Here is a 19,548-nt window from a genome sequence, read left to right as displayed (position 1 = left end):
AACACCTGGTAATAGTGTTCAGTACAACTACATACTTTTTTGCTGGAGTACCTGGCAGAATAATAAAATCTGTTATTGTCAGGGATCTCATTTTGCTTAGAACTTGTAATTGCAAGAAGTATGGACAAACGGTGATCCTTCTGTATATTAAAATAACAGTAGCAAAGGTCAATCACTGTCTTTGCCTTAGTCACCTTAAGCAAGAAAAACCAAACACCAGTTTTAAGCAGGCTGGACAGGATTGGAGGGGAGTAAGGATGCACTTTGGTTAGAAGGAACAGCTTGGAGAACTAATCTCCTGCCAACTCCATGTGAGTTGATTCCTGCTCTCACAGCACTTGCTTTGGTCATAAAGAGGATCAAGAAGAGGGGTGGCCCTAGAAAACAACAAACAAATCAAATGTTTCTGCAGCTTAGTACAGCAATTATTTCAGTTTGTATGTTGTAGACACTGATTGTGCTGGGCATTAGGACAAGGAAGGAAAGAAGCAAAGCTCCCTCGCCCTATGTGCATATAAACCAATGCAGGTGTAGAAATCAATTCAAAAGACACTCTAGATCACACACTATGATATGAGTTGACTGCACCTTGTGTGAGCCAGATTCACCACACCCTGATAAAAAGATGAGGCTGGCATTGCCATGACACAGAAAGCTCCATTGTGAGGCTCTGGCACTTGAGAGTAGGTGTGCCTCAGACCTGACTGGATTCTCGGAGCACGGGGTGAGGGAGCTGGAAATGCTTTTCTAGGGAGTCTGTAGTGATGAGGCAGCCGCCAGTCATCAGTCTATAAAAAACAAAGAATCTTTGATTGCAGTGCCAGCCTTACGGCCATACTGATTAGTGCTTCTTCAGCTCAGCTCACCAGCTCAGATTCACTGGTCTCATTGTCAACAAGCAGAGGAGGGATCTCCTGAGAAAGGATTGCTTTCCCCCCAGCAGAAGAGATCTTAGAAGCAGGTTATGCTCTTTTATTTCTGTTTGCACTAAGAATAACAAGGCAGTATAGTTCCGTGAACATGTCAAAAACAGAACTTCAAATGTGGGATTAGAGAGCTGACCTATTAATATTCCAATTAAACTAAATTATAAGTAGATACCTTCTTATCCATAAAATCTGTTTTTCCCCATTTCCTGGCTTTAAATTATATATATATATATATATATATATATATATATATTTCAGATTGATATCCACATGAATGGAGAACATGTTGAAACCTTTCATGAAGATCTTACCTTCACAGCGGACACACTGGCCTCACCAGTCTTACCCAAGATAGAAGATGACCTAAAAGGTATGTTCCTTTTTCTACCTGGTATTTTCTACCAAACAGTTATTCTCTCCATTCTTCATTACGTATTATTTTCACAACATTTTCATTACTGATTTTTAGTGTATAAAAAATGACATTTTGGCAGGAAACACCATGTGGGTTATCTGAGGTCAGGGTAAGACCTGGGTGTGGCATACTGGACAAAGTGGGGGTTCACTCGTAAAGAACAAATAGATCAAGTTTCATGGAGAAGGGATGAGCCTGCGATTCCACATAGTCTTTGATGGCAGCAGCATCAAAGTGAATATCAAGGCTGTGTGTAAGTCAAGGCTGGGCCTGCACAAGTGGAAGGCTAGCTTTAGGTTGGGTTTGGAAGGATAAGTTTTCAGAGAAAGGATTTTATCCTAGCTGAGGGGAGATTAACACTCTAGGGGCGGTAGGAAGGGTACACAAAGGATGGTCATTGTTATGGAAAATAGTCATGAATGGAATATTTGAATAATATAGAGAAGGAAAATTTGGGGGAGCTCTCAGCTCCACACATCTACACAATCTGCTCAGACTTCTGTCTGCATTTGATCAACTTCCAACATTTGATCAACTTCCTTTGCACTTTCCAGATTGCGAAATATCTCTGAGAATTCCTTTAATGTGAAGGTTTGCTTTTAGCTGGATTATTTTCTCATGACGTCTTCATCCTTTTAGTCACACTTTCCTCATTTTTATCAGTGCCTTCACAAATTTCTACTGGCTGTACCTAGAGTCTTCCAAAAGTCCAGTGACAACTTTCCCACCTCAGCTTCTATAATTCCGCTTGTGATTGATTCAAAAGTTACTTCTCATCTTACCATGCCTCATAAATGGTGTGTTCCTAAAAGCCTAGAGACACATATCCAAACTTGAGGGCTGATAAAAGATTCCTCCAGAAAGGGATCGTCTAATCTGGACCAGTTGTTACAGGGTGTCAACCCCAGAGAATGGGTCCTTTGTGCTCTAAGGAAAGGATCCACCAGAAAGTGCTAGGTGTGGTTGAACCAGGCAAGGTTTTGTTAGAGAGACTGAGGCAGGAGGGAGCCAGAAAGGAGAATATAAACTGGCTGTAGGGAGGGAGTTAGGAGTGTATAGAGGGTAAGTCCAGGAGGTCAGAAGGAGGGCAACATCATATAAATAGCTTGCTCTGGGCTGGGCTACCCCGGACATGCACAGATGGGTTTCATTCCATCTAAGCCCTTGGTCTCTGCCTTCTCCCTCCAGGAGATTGTGAGCTAATCATTAGTCAGGATCTGATGCTTTTTTTTTTTAAAGATTGATATATTTATGCATACAAGAACTGGGGTGGGGGCCTCCCTGGTGGTGCAAGGGGTTAAGATGCAACCTATGAAGCTAACCACAGCCACCAGAGCACGAGTTCGATCCCAGGCCAGGGAGCAACCCACATGGCACAGCAGACCTCTCCTGTCTCCCCCACTGCTCCCCTCAGCAGTGTATTTCAGTCAGTTTGCCTGTTCTGTTCCCCGCTCTGTCTCTGGTGGATCCTCTCACCGCCTGCACCTCTGTCCTGTACCCCAGTTCTTGTATGCATAAATAAATAAACCTTAAAAAACTGGGATATATGGGGCCTCCCCGGTGGCGCAGCGGTTGAGTGCTGGGTTGCGAAGCTGCCCACAGCCTCTGCGGCGCTGGTTCAATCCCCGGCTGCTCCCCGGCCACTGGAAGAGGGTCCCACATGGCGCACAGACCTCTCCTGCCGCCCGCTGCTCCCCTCAGCAGTGTACTTCGGTCCTTCTGCCTGCTCTGCTCCCTGCTCTGGCGAATTCTCTCACCCTCCAGCGCCTCTGACTGTACCCAGTGCTCATATAAATAAATAAATAAATCTTTAAAAAAAAAAAAAAAAACTGGGATATATGCCAGAGGTGGGGGCGGGGGTGAGAGAATTCACCAGAGACAGAGTGGGGAACAGAACGAGACAGGAGAGGTCTGCTGTGCCATGTGGGTTAGCTCCCTGGCCAGCCGGGTATTGAACTCATGTTGCAGTGGCTGGCAGTAGCTTAATAGCACTGTCTTAAACCTCTGCGCCACCAGGGAGGCCCCAGATCTGATGCTTTTTATCCATCAAGGTGCCTCCTGGACAGGGTGGTGGCCAAAGTGCCAGGACAGGGCTCGCCAGTCCCTGATGCAATCCCCCATTCAAACAGGACTGGGGCAGCGCATCCTACTGGCTTGCACTTGCTTTTACCCGGCTGCCTCACGCCAGCCTGCTCTCTGTAGCTCCCGCGTCAGAACACCACATTCCATGCAACCGTGTTTAATGGGTTCGTATAATTCCTCCATCTCTCCCTGGTAGACCTGCCAGCGGGTTCCCTGACATATCGCCTAGAAGATCTGGCCTACACGAGGAGCGGGGACAAAGGCAACTCCGCAAATATAGGTATGGTCTGGCTTATAAAGCCACTTTTCGCATTGATTTCAGTCATTTCATAAGTTATCACTGGATTCAAACAGTTGTTTGTTCACTGTATTTTTTTTTAAAGATTTATTTTATTTATTTATACAAGCACTGGGCACAGTCAGAAGCGCGGGAGGGTGAGAGAATTCACCAGAGCCAGAGCAGGGAGCAGAGCAGGCAGACTGACAAAGTACACTGCTGAGGGGAGCAGCGGGCACGGCAGGAGAGGTCTGCGCGCCGTGTGGGACCCTCGCCTGGTGGCCAGGGATTGAACTGGTGCTGCAGAGGCTGCGGGCAGCCTCGTAGCCCAGCACTCAACTGCTGCGGAGGGGGGTGGGGGGGTGGGAGGGGTGGGGGACCTGTTCACTGTATTGGTTAAGTTATATTAATTTTTCCAGTGCTACCAAGCTAGGTTTTTTACTGACATATATAAAGATATGTTTCAGATAACCTGTGATCCTCAACATAATAATGCATTGTAGCAAAAAACAAGTATGTTAAACTTATTCAGGACCAGAAAACCTACTCCTATTTCATAGTATTCAAATTTAGTTATTCTCTGCATTGACCTTTTGCCTTTTAATCTTCTGTTTCCCTAATCTCTAAGTACTATTTCTTTACTGGTATTGCCATGTTCTAACTTTTGCCACTTTATTTAAATATATTTTAAAAATATTTCTTCACCTCTTAAAATTCCTTTCTTTTTCTTTTACCCTCCCCAAATTGCTACATTATTTCCTTCTCTTCTTAGAACTCTCCTGGTTCTTTCTCTTTTTTAACTTCATGGAATGCCATCCACTCATCTCTTTTTTGATATCTGCAAAATCATCAGACTATCTTCTAATAGGCACCATTAGGTATAAAAAATAATATAGAAAAATCAAAATATACGTACATCTCTATCATGCAGTGAGTTTGAAAACTGCAAGGAGTTCATGTGTGTGCACGGGCTCTTGTGAAAGTTGCCAGAATCTGAATCATTTAAACAATGGCTCCTTTGACACTTCCTGTACCCAGCAGGCAATCTGGATGACAGCCACAGCCAGCTTGCGTCCTTGCGCTTCAACATTACCTGCCGTATTAGCTGAGCTGTTTGTGCTAAAGTGATTAAAGGCAATGGATTTGCCAGCCTTTCATTCCTTGTGATAAGAGAGTTTGCATTCTCAAAAAATTGAAGGCACTTATATCTATTATTTTTTACTAAAAATATATTTAGCCCTACCATTTTCTAGAATATTAGTTGTGGGTGGGAATAGAATAGTGGCCTCTGAAATGTGTAGTTTTGAGGTTAACATCCTAGTATTCTTCATTTGATTTGTGTTGCTCTTCTATCCCCTCTTTGCAAGTTGTAGTTATATGACCTGTGCTTCGTTTCAAAAATTAAAGGAATGAAATACCATAATACCCCTTGAGATCATTAGAATTACAGAACATCTTATTAAATTTGCATTTTGGATGATCAATGAATGATTTTTAGTGTGAGTATGTCTCATGCAATTTTTAATAGACTTACCTACATCTGATACCCCCCTCCATTAGAGAAACTGTGGTTATTACCAGAGCAGGGACAATGATACTCATAACCAAGAGATTCACTTTGATGGCAGCTCTTTGTCCACTGTATCTCCCCATGTCCCCCACCTCTCCCCTTTCCATCTGATACACAGTATCCTTACAGAATCAGACTAAGATACTTTAAATTAGCTGGTCATCTTGATTACTCTTTAGTATATGTGCTGATTAATGTAATGCTTTGTATACAATAGGTATCATAGCACGGCACCCTCTTTACTACCCATACTTAAAAAAATGCCTAACTGCTCAAGCTGTAGAAGATTACTTCCAGCATATTCTGCAGAAAGATCAACGGGCAGGGACCTCAGTAATAAGGTATGGCTCAACTTAAGAGGATGAATGGCGACATTTATATTGTGGGCTTAAAAAAAAAAGAGTGTATTGATATCAATTAGGAGATCAATAGCCTTTATTTTGTAAAATAGTACTTTAATCTTCTGTTGACATTTTGGGAGATACAAAAAGTAAAAACATGTCATATCCTTTGACATGAACTTGTGGTCTGGTTAAATTGACCTTGTACGCTTGCTAAATTGACATCATTTGGAACATCTAAGAGGCAACAGAAGATCTTAATAAAGTGGGTGCCCCAAACGCTAAACCTGCGAGGTGGGAGTAGCTTGGGGAAAAATGGGTGGGAAGTATATTGACTTTTTAGCTATTGCCTCGGTGTTAGAAATCTTAATTTAACTGAATTATATGCTAGAGAAGATTTACTAGTGAAATGTTAAGTCTCTTTTGGTTGCTCATACCAAATGAAATGTAAGTAGTCTCATTTTCTTAAAATTAAAGTGTTTTTAAAGAATGTAAGAAGTATATTCAAGGTATTGTATGTAAAATTTTAAACTCTAAATTACAGATGTATTACTTGATATGATCCTGTTATGTTTTCTTTAAATATGATTAACATTCTTTAAACAGTTTACTGTTTCATTGCTATTTAATGTCTATTTGTTTTCTGCTAGAAATTCATCTAAACAGTTTAATCTAAGACTAGAGGATTGATACAAATAATTAGATGAAGTTATTTACCAGCCAAAATCAGCGATCCAAACATTCTAAGCTTACTGTTGCATCATTAAATGCTACTATTTCTAGAGAGTCTTTTTTTTACTCCGATTTTGGAATATAGTCCTACTTAAACATATGACAAGTTTTCTTTGTTTTAGTTCATTAGTGTTTTATGTCTGACTAAAAACAACCATGAGCCTATACATTATTTTTGGCATCCCTTCCCCTCCAGATAAAGACATTTATCCCTCCTCCATCTCTTAGGTGGGTCTTGTGAAATGCCTTGACCTATTTTAAGATTTTGGAAGTAGCAGATCAATATATATTGGGGCTGGAAAGCATGCTATACTGTTATCAAACACAATTAGAAGGCAAGACACTACAATTCAAAGGCTTATGCAAAAGATTTGCAAAGACAGATGACCCTTGGTGTTTTTAGTGAGAAGACTGAAATTGTCTGGGGATATAACTGAAGAATCACTAGGGCAAGGCTTAATTGAGTGTCAGAGCCAATAGACTGGGGTCAAAATGGGGCAAAGCTATTGGCAGGTTGAAACCCATTGACTTAGCCATACAGGACAGGCTCAGAAAAAGCTGAGGTCATGATCAAATGGGGTAGAAAGGCATACAGAGAATTTAAGGAACATTAATTAGATTAAGCAGAAACTGAGATCTAGCTCTGTGATAGTACTGAGTATCAGTTCACATCTGTTCCATGAGATATCAACTCAGATCCTTACTCACTCTTAGCAAGTACGAGTCTTCCACAGACAGATCTACTATGTCAATGTGTCCAGGAACTTTTTTGTTGGGGCACATCAGCAGCTATATTTTCAAACTCCCAAACTCGAGCCATGGGATATCCGTGCTCTGCTGAAGCTATCTGGGTGTGGAGGCAAAGCCATCTGATTTCCTTTTAGCCTCCTTTGTGGGGCTTTTACTGTAGACGTTCCCAACCCCCACATCCTGGGCAGTGTGCCAGGCTTATAAAACCCGTCTTTGGATCGGGGTTTAGACATATATTACCTATAAAAATGTCTCTGAATTGCAAATTATTCAGAGATCCTGTGCAACTGTATTTGGCCCTAAAATTCTCTATGTTCTTAGCAGTTGCCCTACTGGAAATAAATCTCTGGAGGTGACTTGTTTGTAAATAGTCTCAATCAATGGGAGAAATATCTAGGAATATTTCTTTTGTTGTCTCCTTATCAAAGCTTTGAAAGCCGCTGAACTTTGATCTTAGGTTCTAAGGGTTATTGAGAAAGGCAGGGTGCCCGTGTGATTCAGTTCTTCTGTGTGGTCGTGCGACAAGCTAAGGGATTCTCAACCTAGGGCATGTGGAAATTTGTGGGGGTGTTTTTGGTTATCAAAAAGACAGGGGTGCAATCCCAGTACTGAGTGGCAGGAGCTGTGACACTGACCTTCCTGCCGTGCACAGTCAGTCTTGTCTTGCTAAGTCAAGAGCTGCCCTGCACGGGACTCTCGTTGATGCTGGTGTTTTTCCCACTAGTCTTGGCCCCTGCTCTTCTTAAAACCATGCAGTTACTGGGGCCTCCCCGGTGGCGCAGCGGTTGAGCGCTGGGTTGCGAAGCTGCCTGCAGCCTCTGCCGAGCCGGTTCGATCCCCGGCTGCTCCCCGACCACCCGAGGAGGGTCCCACATGGCGCGCAGACCTCTCCTGCCGCCCGCTGCTCCCCTCAGCAATGTACTTCAGTCCTTCTGCCTGCTCTGCTCCCCGCTCTGGCTCTGGTGAATTCTCTCACCCTCCCGCGCTTCTGACTGTACCCAGTGCTTGTATGTATGTATGTATGTATGTATGTATGTATGTATGTATAAATAAATAAATAAATAAATAAATAAATAAGCAGTTACTGCCTTAACTCCATATTCTTACTTCCTCAGCTCCATATTCTTACTTCCTCAGACTCTTCATATCATTCAGCAAACACTTGATCAGTTCTTCCTCTACCCCTTGCTGTTCTCCAGCCTGTGCCCACACTGATCCCCTCCTCCCTTCTCAGGTAAGAAAGTCCTAGTCACCTTTCTAAGGATAAAAATGGCTCCACCCAAGGTTTAGGTTCTGTACCACTTCATCCCACCCACGGTCCCCTGCCCTCCCCCCTCCCCATCCATCTAAACTCTGTCTCTTCATCTTGTCAGATCCATCTTCCCCTGAGAAAAATGTTTGAGTTTTCCCTTCTCAAATGTCAAATAAAAAAAAAAAATCTCAAACCTGCTACTCCCTCAAATTAACATTCCATCCCATTGCTTCCCTGCAGTCACTGCCTGTTTCTTTCACATCTACTGGCTCCTAAAATCCTTATAATCTGAGCTCCACGCCCCTAATTCTGCACTTCTGCTTTCCTCAAGGACCAACTGCTAGACCACTCATTCTTCACGTTCCTTGCATTTCTCTGCAAAACTGAATCCTTGATCAACTCCTTGTTAAATACCATTCCGCCTCCCTTTGTTCGGTTTGCCTCAGAGTTGCCAAGAAGGTAAGGACCAACTACACCCTATGAGCTTCTTCATTTCCCTGAGTCTATTTTAGGTTTTCCTTATCAGCTTGTGTCCAGGATTCTGGCTCTTCCATCTTTGGGGCTGCTTTTCCTCATCCTTCTCCCATGTTCTGGATGCAGGCATTAGCTGCCCTCCGCTCACTCCTTCTCAGCTAAATGGATGAGCTGCCACACACCTGCAGTCCTAGCTAGCCAGACCCTCCCTTGAACTCCACACCAGACTGCCAGCTGCCTCGCACAAAAGTCCACCCATGTGATCTGCTACCACTCCCTAAGCTTAACAAAATAAAATCTAAAACATTTGGGTGTATTTCTTTCATAGCACTGTAAGTTTAATGATGACTATTGTATGTGAGAACTCCTTGTAGCCAAGAGTTGTTTTATTGTTTTGTTTGCCCCGGCGCCTAGAACTTTAAAAATGCTCATTTGGCAATAAAGAAATTGATGACTGAATGAAGATTGAAACTCCTTGAGAAAATAGTCTTTCATATCTGTGATTCGGTGGCTAGTACAGTGCCTGGCACACAGTAGGTACTAGACAAACATTTTTTGAGTGGATCTGTCTTCTTCCACAACCAGCTCCTTTTAATTTTGTTCCCATCACTGTCAATAATACTTCCATTTTGCTAGTCAAGCTGCAAACCTTAATCTTGTCTGATTCCTCCATGGTCACCAAATCCAATGAGCCACTAAGCTTGGAAAGCCTCCTCCAAAGATTCCAAATAAAGAAGTGATATCACCAAGGCAGTGACATAAGTTGTTCAAGAGCTGGCTCCTTCTCACAAGAACAGCTAACAACTTATTCACGAAGATGTCACTGAGAGAACTGCAGATCAAGAGGGTGAGAGTAACCCCTGTCCTCTACACCACAGAGACCTAGACAGACTCATTTCCAGGGCAAGGGGAGTGGCTACTAGTCCGCCCAGCCCAGTGCAGCACCAGCTCCAGTTACTCCAGTTGGAGAAGAGAACTTGGAAACAATCAAGACCCATATCCAGCACTGGGGGGCCACTTTGTGGGAACCTCTACTCTGATCTTACCTTGCACAACTGTAGGGGAATCAACAACGAACACAAAGGCTTGGCGGGCCGAGATCACACCTGCAGCACCCGAGCAGCAGTCCTAACCAGCTGCTTTGCTCATGTGTAGAGACAAGTCAAGAGCATACCCTGACCAGGAACTCGGGTGATAGAGATCTACCTGATTCAGATCCTTAGATGAGTTTTGCTGACTCTAGAGCCAGGTTTACCCACACCCGTCAAGGAGTTGAGTCACAGCCCCACCCGCTTTGGAGCTTTGGCTCCAGCTGACCAGAGAGGTTGGCTGGAGTACATGGAAACTAGGCAGCCCAGCAACACTAGCGCCAACAGGCAGACAGGTAAAGCTGACCGTGGAAGAGAAAAGCCAGTATCAGATGTGCCTCCCAGGCAGGAAATTAAATCATAACCAAAGCTGAGGGTAGAGACAGCACCTCCAATTAGAGAGCCTATGTGGGGACAGTGAGAGTTGCCTGGAGGGGCCTCTTCCCTTTCTGCCTACTCAGGAGAGCTAAGATCTAGCCCTGTATTCTGTGTCTCCCACCCTGTCTGACAGACTGGTAAGAACATGTGGTAGCTAGACAGCCCAGTGGTGCTAAGCTGAGAGAAAGACAAGCAAAGCCGGTAGTTCACAGAGCAAAGCCAGTGGATATGTTTGGCCCCAAGGTCAGCCTGTGACTTCTGTCTGTAGAGCACAGTGGGTCTCTGCACCTGACTATGGAATTCAGTGCACGTCCCTGCCTGATTAGGGTTCCCAAACAACACACGGTGTAGACTCTGGGTCCCATCCTGCTGCTGACCCAGGGCAGGGATGCCGATTATTAATCTCATCTGCTGCTGAAAGTAGTACCCAGTCCTGACCATCCAGGAAGCCTGATCATAGAATCCAAGCAACTGAGGAGCGTATCCGACAGCCTCACTTGAGTAAGGAGCCAAGTCAACAGCCCTACCCAACTGTCCTCAGCCATGGCACATCCTTGTAACCCCATCCTTGGAACTTGAACATTTGCCTGACCGAAAAATAGACCTCAGTGCTGCCCCACCTGCCGAAGGACAGTATCAGCAGGCACAACCAGAAACCCAAGCTGAGCGGACTGCTGAAGAACTGTCTCTACCAAATTGAACCTGTAAATTCTGCTAGAGGAACCCAATTACTCAAACATGCAGACACTGCACATGAGGAAATCCTACTGTTTGTGACAACATGATGGGCCTTGAGGGCATTAGGCTAAGTGAAATGTCAGACAAATACTGGATCATCTTATTTATATGTGGGAGGTAAAAACAAAAAGTCAGGCAAAGGGTGGATGGAAGAAGAATTGGAGGAAAAAGGTCAAAAGATACAAATTTCCAGTTATAAGATGAATAAGTGTAGTAAGTCCTCACTTAACTTTCTCCCAAAGTTCTTGTAAACTGTGACTTTAAATGAAATAAGTTTAGGAAAACCAATTTCACCAGAGGCTAATTTATATAAACAAGAGTTAAAATCTGAGGGCTTATTTCTGGTCACAGAAATGTTACCAATTTTTTACATAAAGATCCAAAGTACTTCTAATGTTACACAATAATATGGATTCATTCATTCATTCATTCATGTTCCAAGGGGATTATTGCAGTTCAGGGTTACTGGTGACTGGAGCCTGTAGCTCAGGAAGCAAGGCAGGCTCTAGCTCTGGACTGGCTGCCTTTCCACCACAGGACACTTCACACACACACACACATACACACACACACACACACACTCAAACTGGGTTGGTTGAGATGCACGATGAACCTCACATGCACTGCTCTGGGAAGCAGGAGGAAACCAGAATACCCAGAGCAACCCTCACAGACAGAGGGGGAGAACAGACAAACTCCACAAAGCAGTGGGAATCCATTTTTATTCTCATCAACATTACAACAAAATGACCTACTAACCAACCTCACGGACCCGGACCCGCTGCACTAGGGGCATGATGTATTGGCATAGAAGTCCTTTGTGTGACGTGAGGACTCTAGTAACACTGCCATTTGATTTTTAGGAAAGTTATTAAGAGTAAATTCTAAGAGTTCTCTTAACAAAGAAAAATAATTTCTTCTTTTTTTTATTGTATCTGTAGGAGATGATGTCTGTTAAGACCCACTGTGGTCATTTCAGAATATATGTAGATCAAACCATTAGACTCTATACCGTCAACTTATATGGTGAAGTATGTATATTTCTCAAAGCTGGACAAAAATTTTAAAACTATATTCTATTAATTTCATTTCCATGGTTACTATACTAATATGTACTTTCTCCTAGACCAGTACTTCCCAATCTGCTATAGAGTTGACCAAAGGTTCATAGAGGGTTTGCTGAAGTAGTTAATTTATTGATTAATTAATTTAAAAGAACTCTGAAGCAGGAAGAGACTTTGGTTGGTAGATACTGGATCAGAGAAATTCAAGTAGAGAGTACTTCTACCTACTACTCTTTCCAGGTCAATAATTGGCTAAAACATCTAAAAGAGGCAATAAAATACATAGTTTTCCAGATTTATTTACCATTGGCGCGTTTTTTGGATGCTCTATCAATACCTCCTGAAAGGGAGTTCTGTGGACCCTAAGGGAAATACAGAACTCGAGTAACTAGAATGTCCTCAGTGCTTTCCCTGATTTCAGCTGCTTTTTTATTCCCGAAACCCATCATTAAAAGAATGCTAAAATTGGTCTTCCTGAAATTTTACTCTAGTAGAAAACTCTTAGGATATACTTAATGGCCCCCAATGAGTTACCTAATCAACTTTTCAAACATCTAGTCTGATTCCTTAGCTTTGTGCAATGGCAGGATAAAGTTAGGCTGTGCTGCATTAGTAAACAACTCACAAATCTCAATGGATTAAAACAACAAATGTTTTATTTCTTGCTCATGTTAAATGTCCCTCCCCTGTCAGCAGGGAGATTTGACTCATTTCTAGTGGGTCAGGGTTTCAGGTTGAAGAAATCTTGCCAGAGGAAAAAAACAGTCTGGAGTATCTTGCTGGTCAAATTGAATCCTTTGACCAGAAAATGGCACATCCACATCTGCTCAAATATTTATGGCCAGAAGTAGTCATAAGACCTAACCCATCTTAAGGGGACAAGAAGTACAGTTGTGTGGCCTGAAGAGTATGGTAAAGCCAGAATTATTGGGCAAACAAAACAAATGAGTGTCACACATACCATTCATGCCCTTTGTGATCTTTCCTAATCTACCTTTCTTGGTTTATTTCTTTTATCATATCCCTACATTTCAGTCAACCTAGCCATTTCTGCCATTCATTCATGACTGATGTTTCTTGTGTACCCGTTGCGTGTCAGGCACTGTCATAAGGCTGGAAACACAGAGCACAAGCCCCAGGGATGGAGGAAGACAATGAACAATCAAGCCCATTCCTGAGTGATAGGTGTCACCTTGGTTCTAGGGGACCCCAGAGGAAAAGCGCCAAACACCCGGGCTCTGGGGCAAAGGAATGGGAATAGGACAAAGCAGAAGTGGGAGATACCTATTTGCTGAGATGGAGGTGGCTCAGGGAGGAGATTGGAACAACAGAGCATATTCCAAGATCAGGGAATTTGCAAGTCAGAAATAGGAAGAGCTGAGGCTGAGGATGGGGACCCTGTTGGGAATATGGAGGGCGCCCCTTGACCACACTGATGAGCTTGTGCTTTACCTTCTCCCAGTACCACCGGCACTTTCCAACTACTTCTCTCGGGCCCCATTGTTGCTTTCAGATCACCTGCCCTTCCTCCCATCTGTCTTTTCCAACCAAATACTCATTCTTTTGGTACAAATCCTAGCTCAAGTGAGTTTTTTTCTTAGTGAACCATTCTTAACTTCTCCCAGGCAGAGTCTCCACTTTTTACTCTTTAATCGCCTTCTGCATTGTGTTGGCTTGTTATCTAGCTTGTATTCAAGTTGCTGCGTTTACTTTCTGACGCCATCAGCCCTTTGAAGAAAAGGGACTGTGGGTTTTCTATCCTGTCCTTTCATTCTTGCTTTCTGGACACCCAGAACGTGATAGACCATAGCGACTCTGGGATTACTTTTCATAGAATTTTAGTATTAGTTTGTAAACTAGTATTTAGCAGTGGAGGTGGAAAATCATTAAATGCATTTACTTAATTTCAGAGAAAGTCTTGGGGGTATTTAAAAACCCTTTGAATTAAGAAATTGTATAATGGAAGGTCTGGTTTTTTTGGTATTAGAATAAAATTTTAAAAACAGAAAATTAAGCTACTAAAGGATAGGTTAGAAACCTTAATTTGTAGAAATTACAAGGACTATATTACTATATCTTAGTAACTAAAAGTTAACATTTTATGTTATATTTGTGTACTTGGGAAGACCCATTTAAATACATTGTGAATGTCATTTATGAATAGTTATGTAGTTAAAAATATTTGAGGAATATATATGATTTTCATGTTTCTCCTTTTTTTATACTCTGCTTTTGAAAAAACTACCCCCACTCCCAAATTAATTTGCCTCATAATGGAAGTGTTTTGTCCCCAAAAGCAAGCCTGATATATTCTGTTGCCCTTCAGTATCTGTCTCAGTGAATATTCGGTATTTGAATAAAGTAACAAAGTACATCCCCTAAGAATTTAGTAATTCTTAAATACTCAGCTTTAGTGAAATTTAAGTTTATGTGCTTAAGGAGGACAGTGACAGATAATGTGTTTCCCCTTGGTATCCTGAAACCTGCCTCACCTAACCCTAAACTCCTTGCTCTTTATCTTAAATATTTAAGTGAATGTGACATATATTCATTGATCTCTGAGGATGTTGATAGGTTTCCACTGCTTCAGCCCCACCCCCTCATCTGCCCCCTTTGTTATTTGTAGGGTATCCTGAGATTAGAGCCATTTGCACTCTGTAATTGCAACTTTGTACTCAGTCACACTTGCCCTGATCAGTAGGGGGTGTTGAATTACTCCAGAATACTGTGATTTAAAAACGGCATGATCATTATCAGTGGGTAAACTTAGAATCTACATTTGGAGAACTAAGTCCTAGAAAATGTTTTAAATCTAGAAAAAGTAATTTCTGATTATTTTTGCTAACGAGAAAAGCATATGGTTTCCACATGGCTTACCTTTTAGTTAGCAACAATAATAGTACCCACCTGGTTGGTCATTTTTCCTAATAAAGTCACCATAGAAAGAATAATTTGGGTAATTTGGTCTTAGTTTCCTATCAGTATCAGGGAACACCATACAGTGTATCTCTTTGACTATTTTTGAATGACTTAATGCTTAAATAGATTCCTAAGGGGCTGGGATTTTCTTTGTGTAACATTCTTTTCCTAAGCATGCTCAAATGCCGTGAAGTCATAAAAGTTATGTTTAAATTTAAGATTTAAATTTAAAGATTTTTATGTTTAAATCTTGTGATATGTTTAAATTTAATATTTTTATTTTAAATAAAAGAAATACTTTACTTTTTAAGTAAAAGTGGGGAAGTAGAATTTTAAGTAAAATTGGAGAAAAGTCATATTCTTTCTTTGGGGGCCACCTGGTAACGAAGGAGGGAGTATGTTTCTAGTTGCTCTGAGCAAACCCATATGGCACCAATCTTTACCAACACTGGCCTGCGGGAGCCTAATTTCCCGCGTGTCTTCTGAGGTATAGTCTAATCATATGCTGTTTCTATTACTAGATACTAGGCAGGCACATTTTCTTCCTTGTATTTTTGTTTCCTTCCAAAGATGATCTATAATCAATACGTATATTCTAATTTTCTACATAATTCATCAATAATAATTTAGCCAAAACTAACAGGAAATTCTCCTCGAAGTTTGATCTCTAATGACTGCTGAAAGCAAGGGCAGCACACTAAAGGATTAATTAGGAGGGCGCCCCATGGTGTATAGGTATGCGCCGTCAGCTGAAACAGAGGACTTTCCTATTTTTATGAGCTTTTGTCAAATTTAAAGTATGTCTACATTTTGAAACAAAAATTTAAAAGAATTTGTTAGTAGCCATGCCACTCTATAAATACTTATTCATAAAATTATTTTTCATGAAACTTGGGGATGACTTTTTGAAGCAAATGACTTAGAGATGCCAATAAAAGTACCCACTCATTTTGCCAAAAAAAGTTAAAAATACCACACATATTTTCTAGCTCTAGACACACACACACACACACACACACACACACACATACATACATATAACATATAACCAGTCCTGTAATAACCATTAACTATGGGCGATTGTCAGAGGTCTTCTAGTAAGTCTGTCACCTTTCTTTAGAAAGGGCTGCTCCCATATGACCCTGGGACATGGGGGGGTGAATGTGGCCTCTTATCTTATTTACTGGCAATTACATGCCAGTGAGCTAGGGCTACAAAACATTTAAGATATAGGCCCAGCATCTAGGTTGCTTAGAAATATAAACCTAGATATAGGCCCAGCATCTAGGTTGCTTAGAAATATAAAACAAAGCAAAACAATAATATGAAAACCAAACAAAATCACAGAGAAATAGAACTTGAGCCTAGAGTACAATACAAAGCAGAAGCAGAAGCTCAAGGAAAATAATTGCATCAACCCTGCTCAACATAAAAAAAGGTTGGCTTTGATAGTAATTATTCAGTTGTATATCAGCCCCCATACAAATATATTTTCTATCCACTACACAGTTGTCACTTGATACCTGCCACCTCTTTGTAATCACTGTGCATGTCCTGTCTCATCTACAACAGCTTTACACCCACCAAGGTAGACATGATGCCCACGCCTCTTCACATTACCAGCACTTGATAGAGCAGAAGTCTGTGTTCCCAATTTACTGCTCTGATAGCAGTGAAAGTGAGCTTACAAGCAGGTTCTCTTATTTAAGATTAGTCTTTGCTTGAAATAACACATTTAGAATCTGCTCTTAAGAATGGCATTCATTTGAGTAATAATGAATATGTTTAATACTATATAAAATTGGTAGCAAAAATTGCTTAGTAAAAAAAAAACCCAAGCCTTGTTGTTTGGGTTCCTTGAAGGTAGAAAATGTAAAGGAAAAATACCCTGGGTTCGAATCAGTTCTCCACCAGAGGAAAGAGACCGATGGAGAAACAGCTGATTGTAAGATTGGAGTGGGAAAGAAAAAGATGAGACTGAAATATCTTGTGGTGGCAGAAAGACACCAAAATAACACACCAAATAATAACACACCAAATAATAACACACCAAATAGCACGCAAATAACACACAGGTCAGCCTGCAGGAGCTCCCACTCAATGAACCTGGGTTCACTTGACCATTAAAATAAAAGAAACATGGATTATAATCTATTAAATAAAATAAGCTTACAGTGAAGTCCAAAACAATGCTAATAAGTAGGGAAGAAGAAGGAACTCTTCCTTATGATCAAAATCTCCTTATTGCAGAAGGAAGACTGGAAATGCAAAAATTGTCTATGACAGCCATCACAGGAGCGACTGATTCAGACAAGAGTCATCCATTTGGTTATTCGTGGCTTATTTACATAGTCACGAGTATCGCCCCACAAGATAATTATTCATTACAAAGGGAAATAGTAACTTTACAATAGGTAAATCTGGCAAACATGCAGTAACCAGCTGGTTCAAGCTATCTTCATTGGTGGCAGCGCTTTGCAGCCTACAGTCTCCAGGGCCCATTTGTAACTGGAAAAACTGGGGTTACTCATCATTGCAGTGAAGAGGGGTGCACACCGTGAAACCTGGGCATCTGGGTAAGAGAGTGGGGGGAAGGACTAATTACAGGATTGGGGTTTGCATTAGGTAATTTAGGGGTATGGTTAAGGAAGCGGTTCTGGGTTGAATGCTGTCAGGAAGCAGGGTAAATTCTATCATGGGTATCTTATTCCCTTATGTCACACCTTATATAGAAGAAAAGATGGCTGGACTGAAGCTACAGCTGTCATTTACCAAGAAGCCACTGCCACACACATTAGCCAGGAGAGAGGAGTGTTTGGCCACGTGTGTGATAATGACAGTGTCCATTGTTTTGTCTGTGTTCACACATTAATGACCTCACCTAATATTGATGCTCTGGGAAATAGTTTATGTTCAACAGAAGAGCACCAGGATGCACTGTGCTAGCCCATATGTCTCCTAGCAACTTCAAGGCGAGCTAGTGTCTTCCTCCCATCCCAGATGACAGGGGCTGCCTTTCTTCTTCACTAGCAATGGAACCAATCAACACCATGTGCCTACTGATGTGAAAAGGAGGACAGTATAAATCTTGCTGCATTCTTGCTGAATGTACATAACTGAATCATAAGGAAACATCAAACACAAATCAAGAAGAGCAGGCGTGCAGTCCCTAGAAATGTGAAAGACAGACTGAGAAAATGTTCTAGATGGGAGGAGAGGAGCTGAACATAAACTGACTGCACCACATGACTTGGAATTTTCTTTTGCTATAAAAACATTACAGAGAGAACTGGCACATTCTGAATAAGTCCATAGGCTCATTATAGCATTGCTAATATTCTGGCTTTGATATTTATACTGTGAATTGTAGAAGAAGGCGAAGGCCTTTGCTTTCAGGAAACACATTGGAGAATTTAAGGATAAAGGGACATCATATCTGCAATTCTCACATGGTTCAGAAAAAAATGTGTATGTATAAACATGAGTGTGCTTGGGGAAGAGAGTGAGAGGGGAGAAAGCAAGATTTGGAAAATCAGAACGAAGACTATATGGGAATTCATTATGTTCTGTAACTATTCTTGTACTTGGTAATTCTGTCAAACGTTAAAAGAAAAAATACCTTTCTCTTCTTCCTTACCAAGTGCCTTTCTTTTTTAAGTGATGATATCCTGACTGAATTTAGCCTTGGTTTTCCAATCAATTCATTCTTGCATAAAATATCTATTGAATATTTATGTTCATATTCACATCTAAATCTCTTTAATTTTTTATGGCTATCATAGGGCTGACTGTGGGATTTCCTTGGGATTTCCTTGTCATTGGCAAAATCTGTATAATTCATGTTTACTTTCCTTATTTTTGTAGATATGAATTGCCAGGAACATATGCATTGAACTTTGTTTTGAGAAATTGCCTTGGTGGTGGAGGCACTGCCTCGCTGAGAAGTGACCCACAGGTGAGCATCTCAGCAGTGAACATTTTCTTTTTTGTATCTTTTTTCCATGTGTTGCTGATATCAGCTTGTTATTGGCAACCTTTCATATGGCCCAGGGGTACACTCTATTTTTAAAAAAGATTATTTATGTATTCAAGAACTGGGGTGCAGGCCAGAAGTGTGGGGGGGTGAGAGGATTTACTAGAGATAGACCCGGGAGCAGAACAGGCAGATCTGCTGAAATACAGTGCTGAGGGGAACAGTAGGAAAGATAAAAGAGGTCTGCTGTGCCATGTGGGTCATGTCCCCGGCCAGGATGAACTCATGTTGCAGTATCTGCAGTTAGCTTCATAGTGCTGAGGTGTAACCCCTTGTGCCACTAAGGAGGTCCCAGGGATGTTCTCTAGTACAGCTGTGCATTGCTTAAAGGCAGAGATATGCTCTGAAAAATATGTCATTAGGCAGTTTCATAATTGTGCAAACATGATAGAGTGTCATCACACAAACCTAGATGCTCTCACCTCCTGCACACTAGGCCATGTGGTGTAGCGTATCGGATCACCTGATATGGGGTTTATCATTGACCGAAGCTTCTTAAGTGACAC

General features: G+C 41.6%; 1 protein-coding gene across 1 annotated transcript in view; it reads left to right on the top strand.

The window, feature by feature from the left end:
- LOC119234757 (uncharacterized) overlaps window positions 1-19,548 on the top strand; it is a 72,018-nt gene that overhangs the window by 50,561 nt on the left and 1,909 nt on the right. Inside the window, exons 16-19 of the mRNA XM_037497760.2 lie at window positions 1,188-1,299; window positions 3,623-3,706; window positions 5,491-5,614; window positions 18,874-18,964. Coding sequence (XP_037353657.1) covers window positions 1,188-1,299; window positions 3,623-3,706; window positions 5,491-5,614; window positions 18,874-18,964 — 411 coding nt within the window. The remainder of the gene's footprint in view (window positions 1-1,187; window positions 1,300-3,622; window positions 3,707-5,490; window positions 5,615-18,873; window positions 18,965-19,548) is intronic.

Source organism: Talpa occidentalis, unplaced genomic scaffold (genome assembly GCF_014898055.3).
Source record: "Talpa occidentalis isolate TD23 unplaced genomic scaffold, MPIMG_talOcc4v2.1 talOcc4.8, whole genome shotgun sequence".
In the NCBI taxonomy this organism is placed as follows: domain Eukaryota; kingdom Metazoa; phylum Chordata; class Mammalia; order Eulipotyphla; family Talpidae; genus Talpa; species Talpa occidentalis.
Note: the sequence above shows the minus strand (reverse complement) of the source record. Positions and strands in the feature narration are given on the sequence as shown.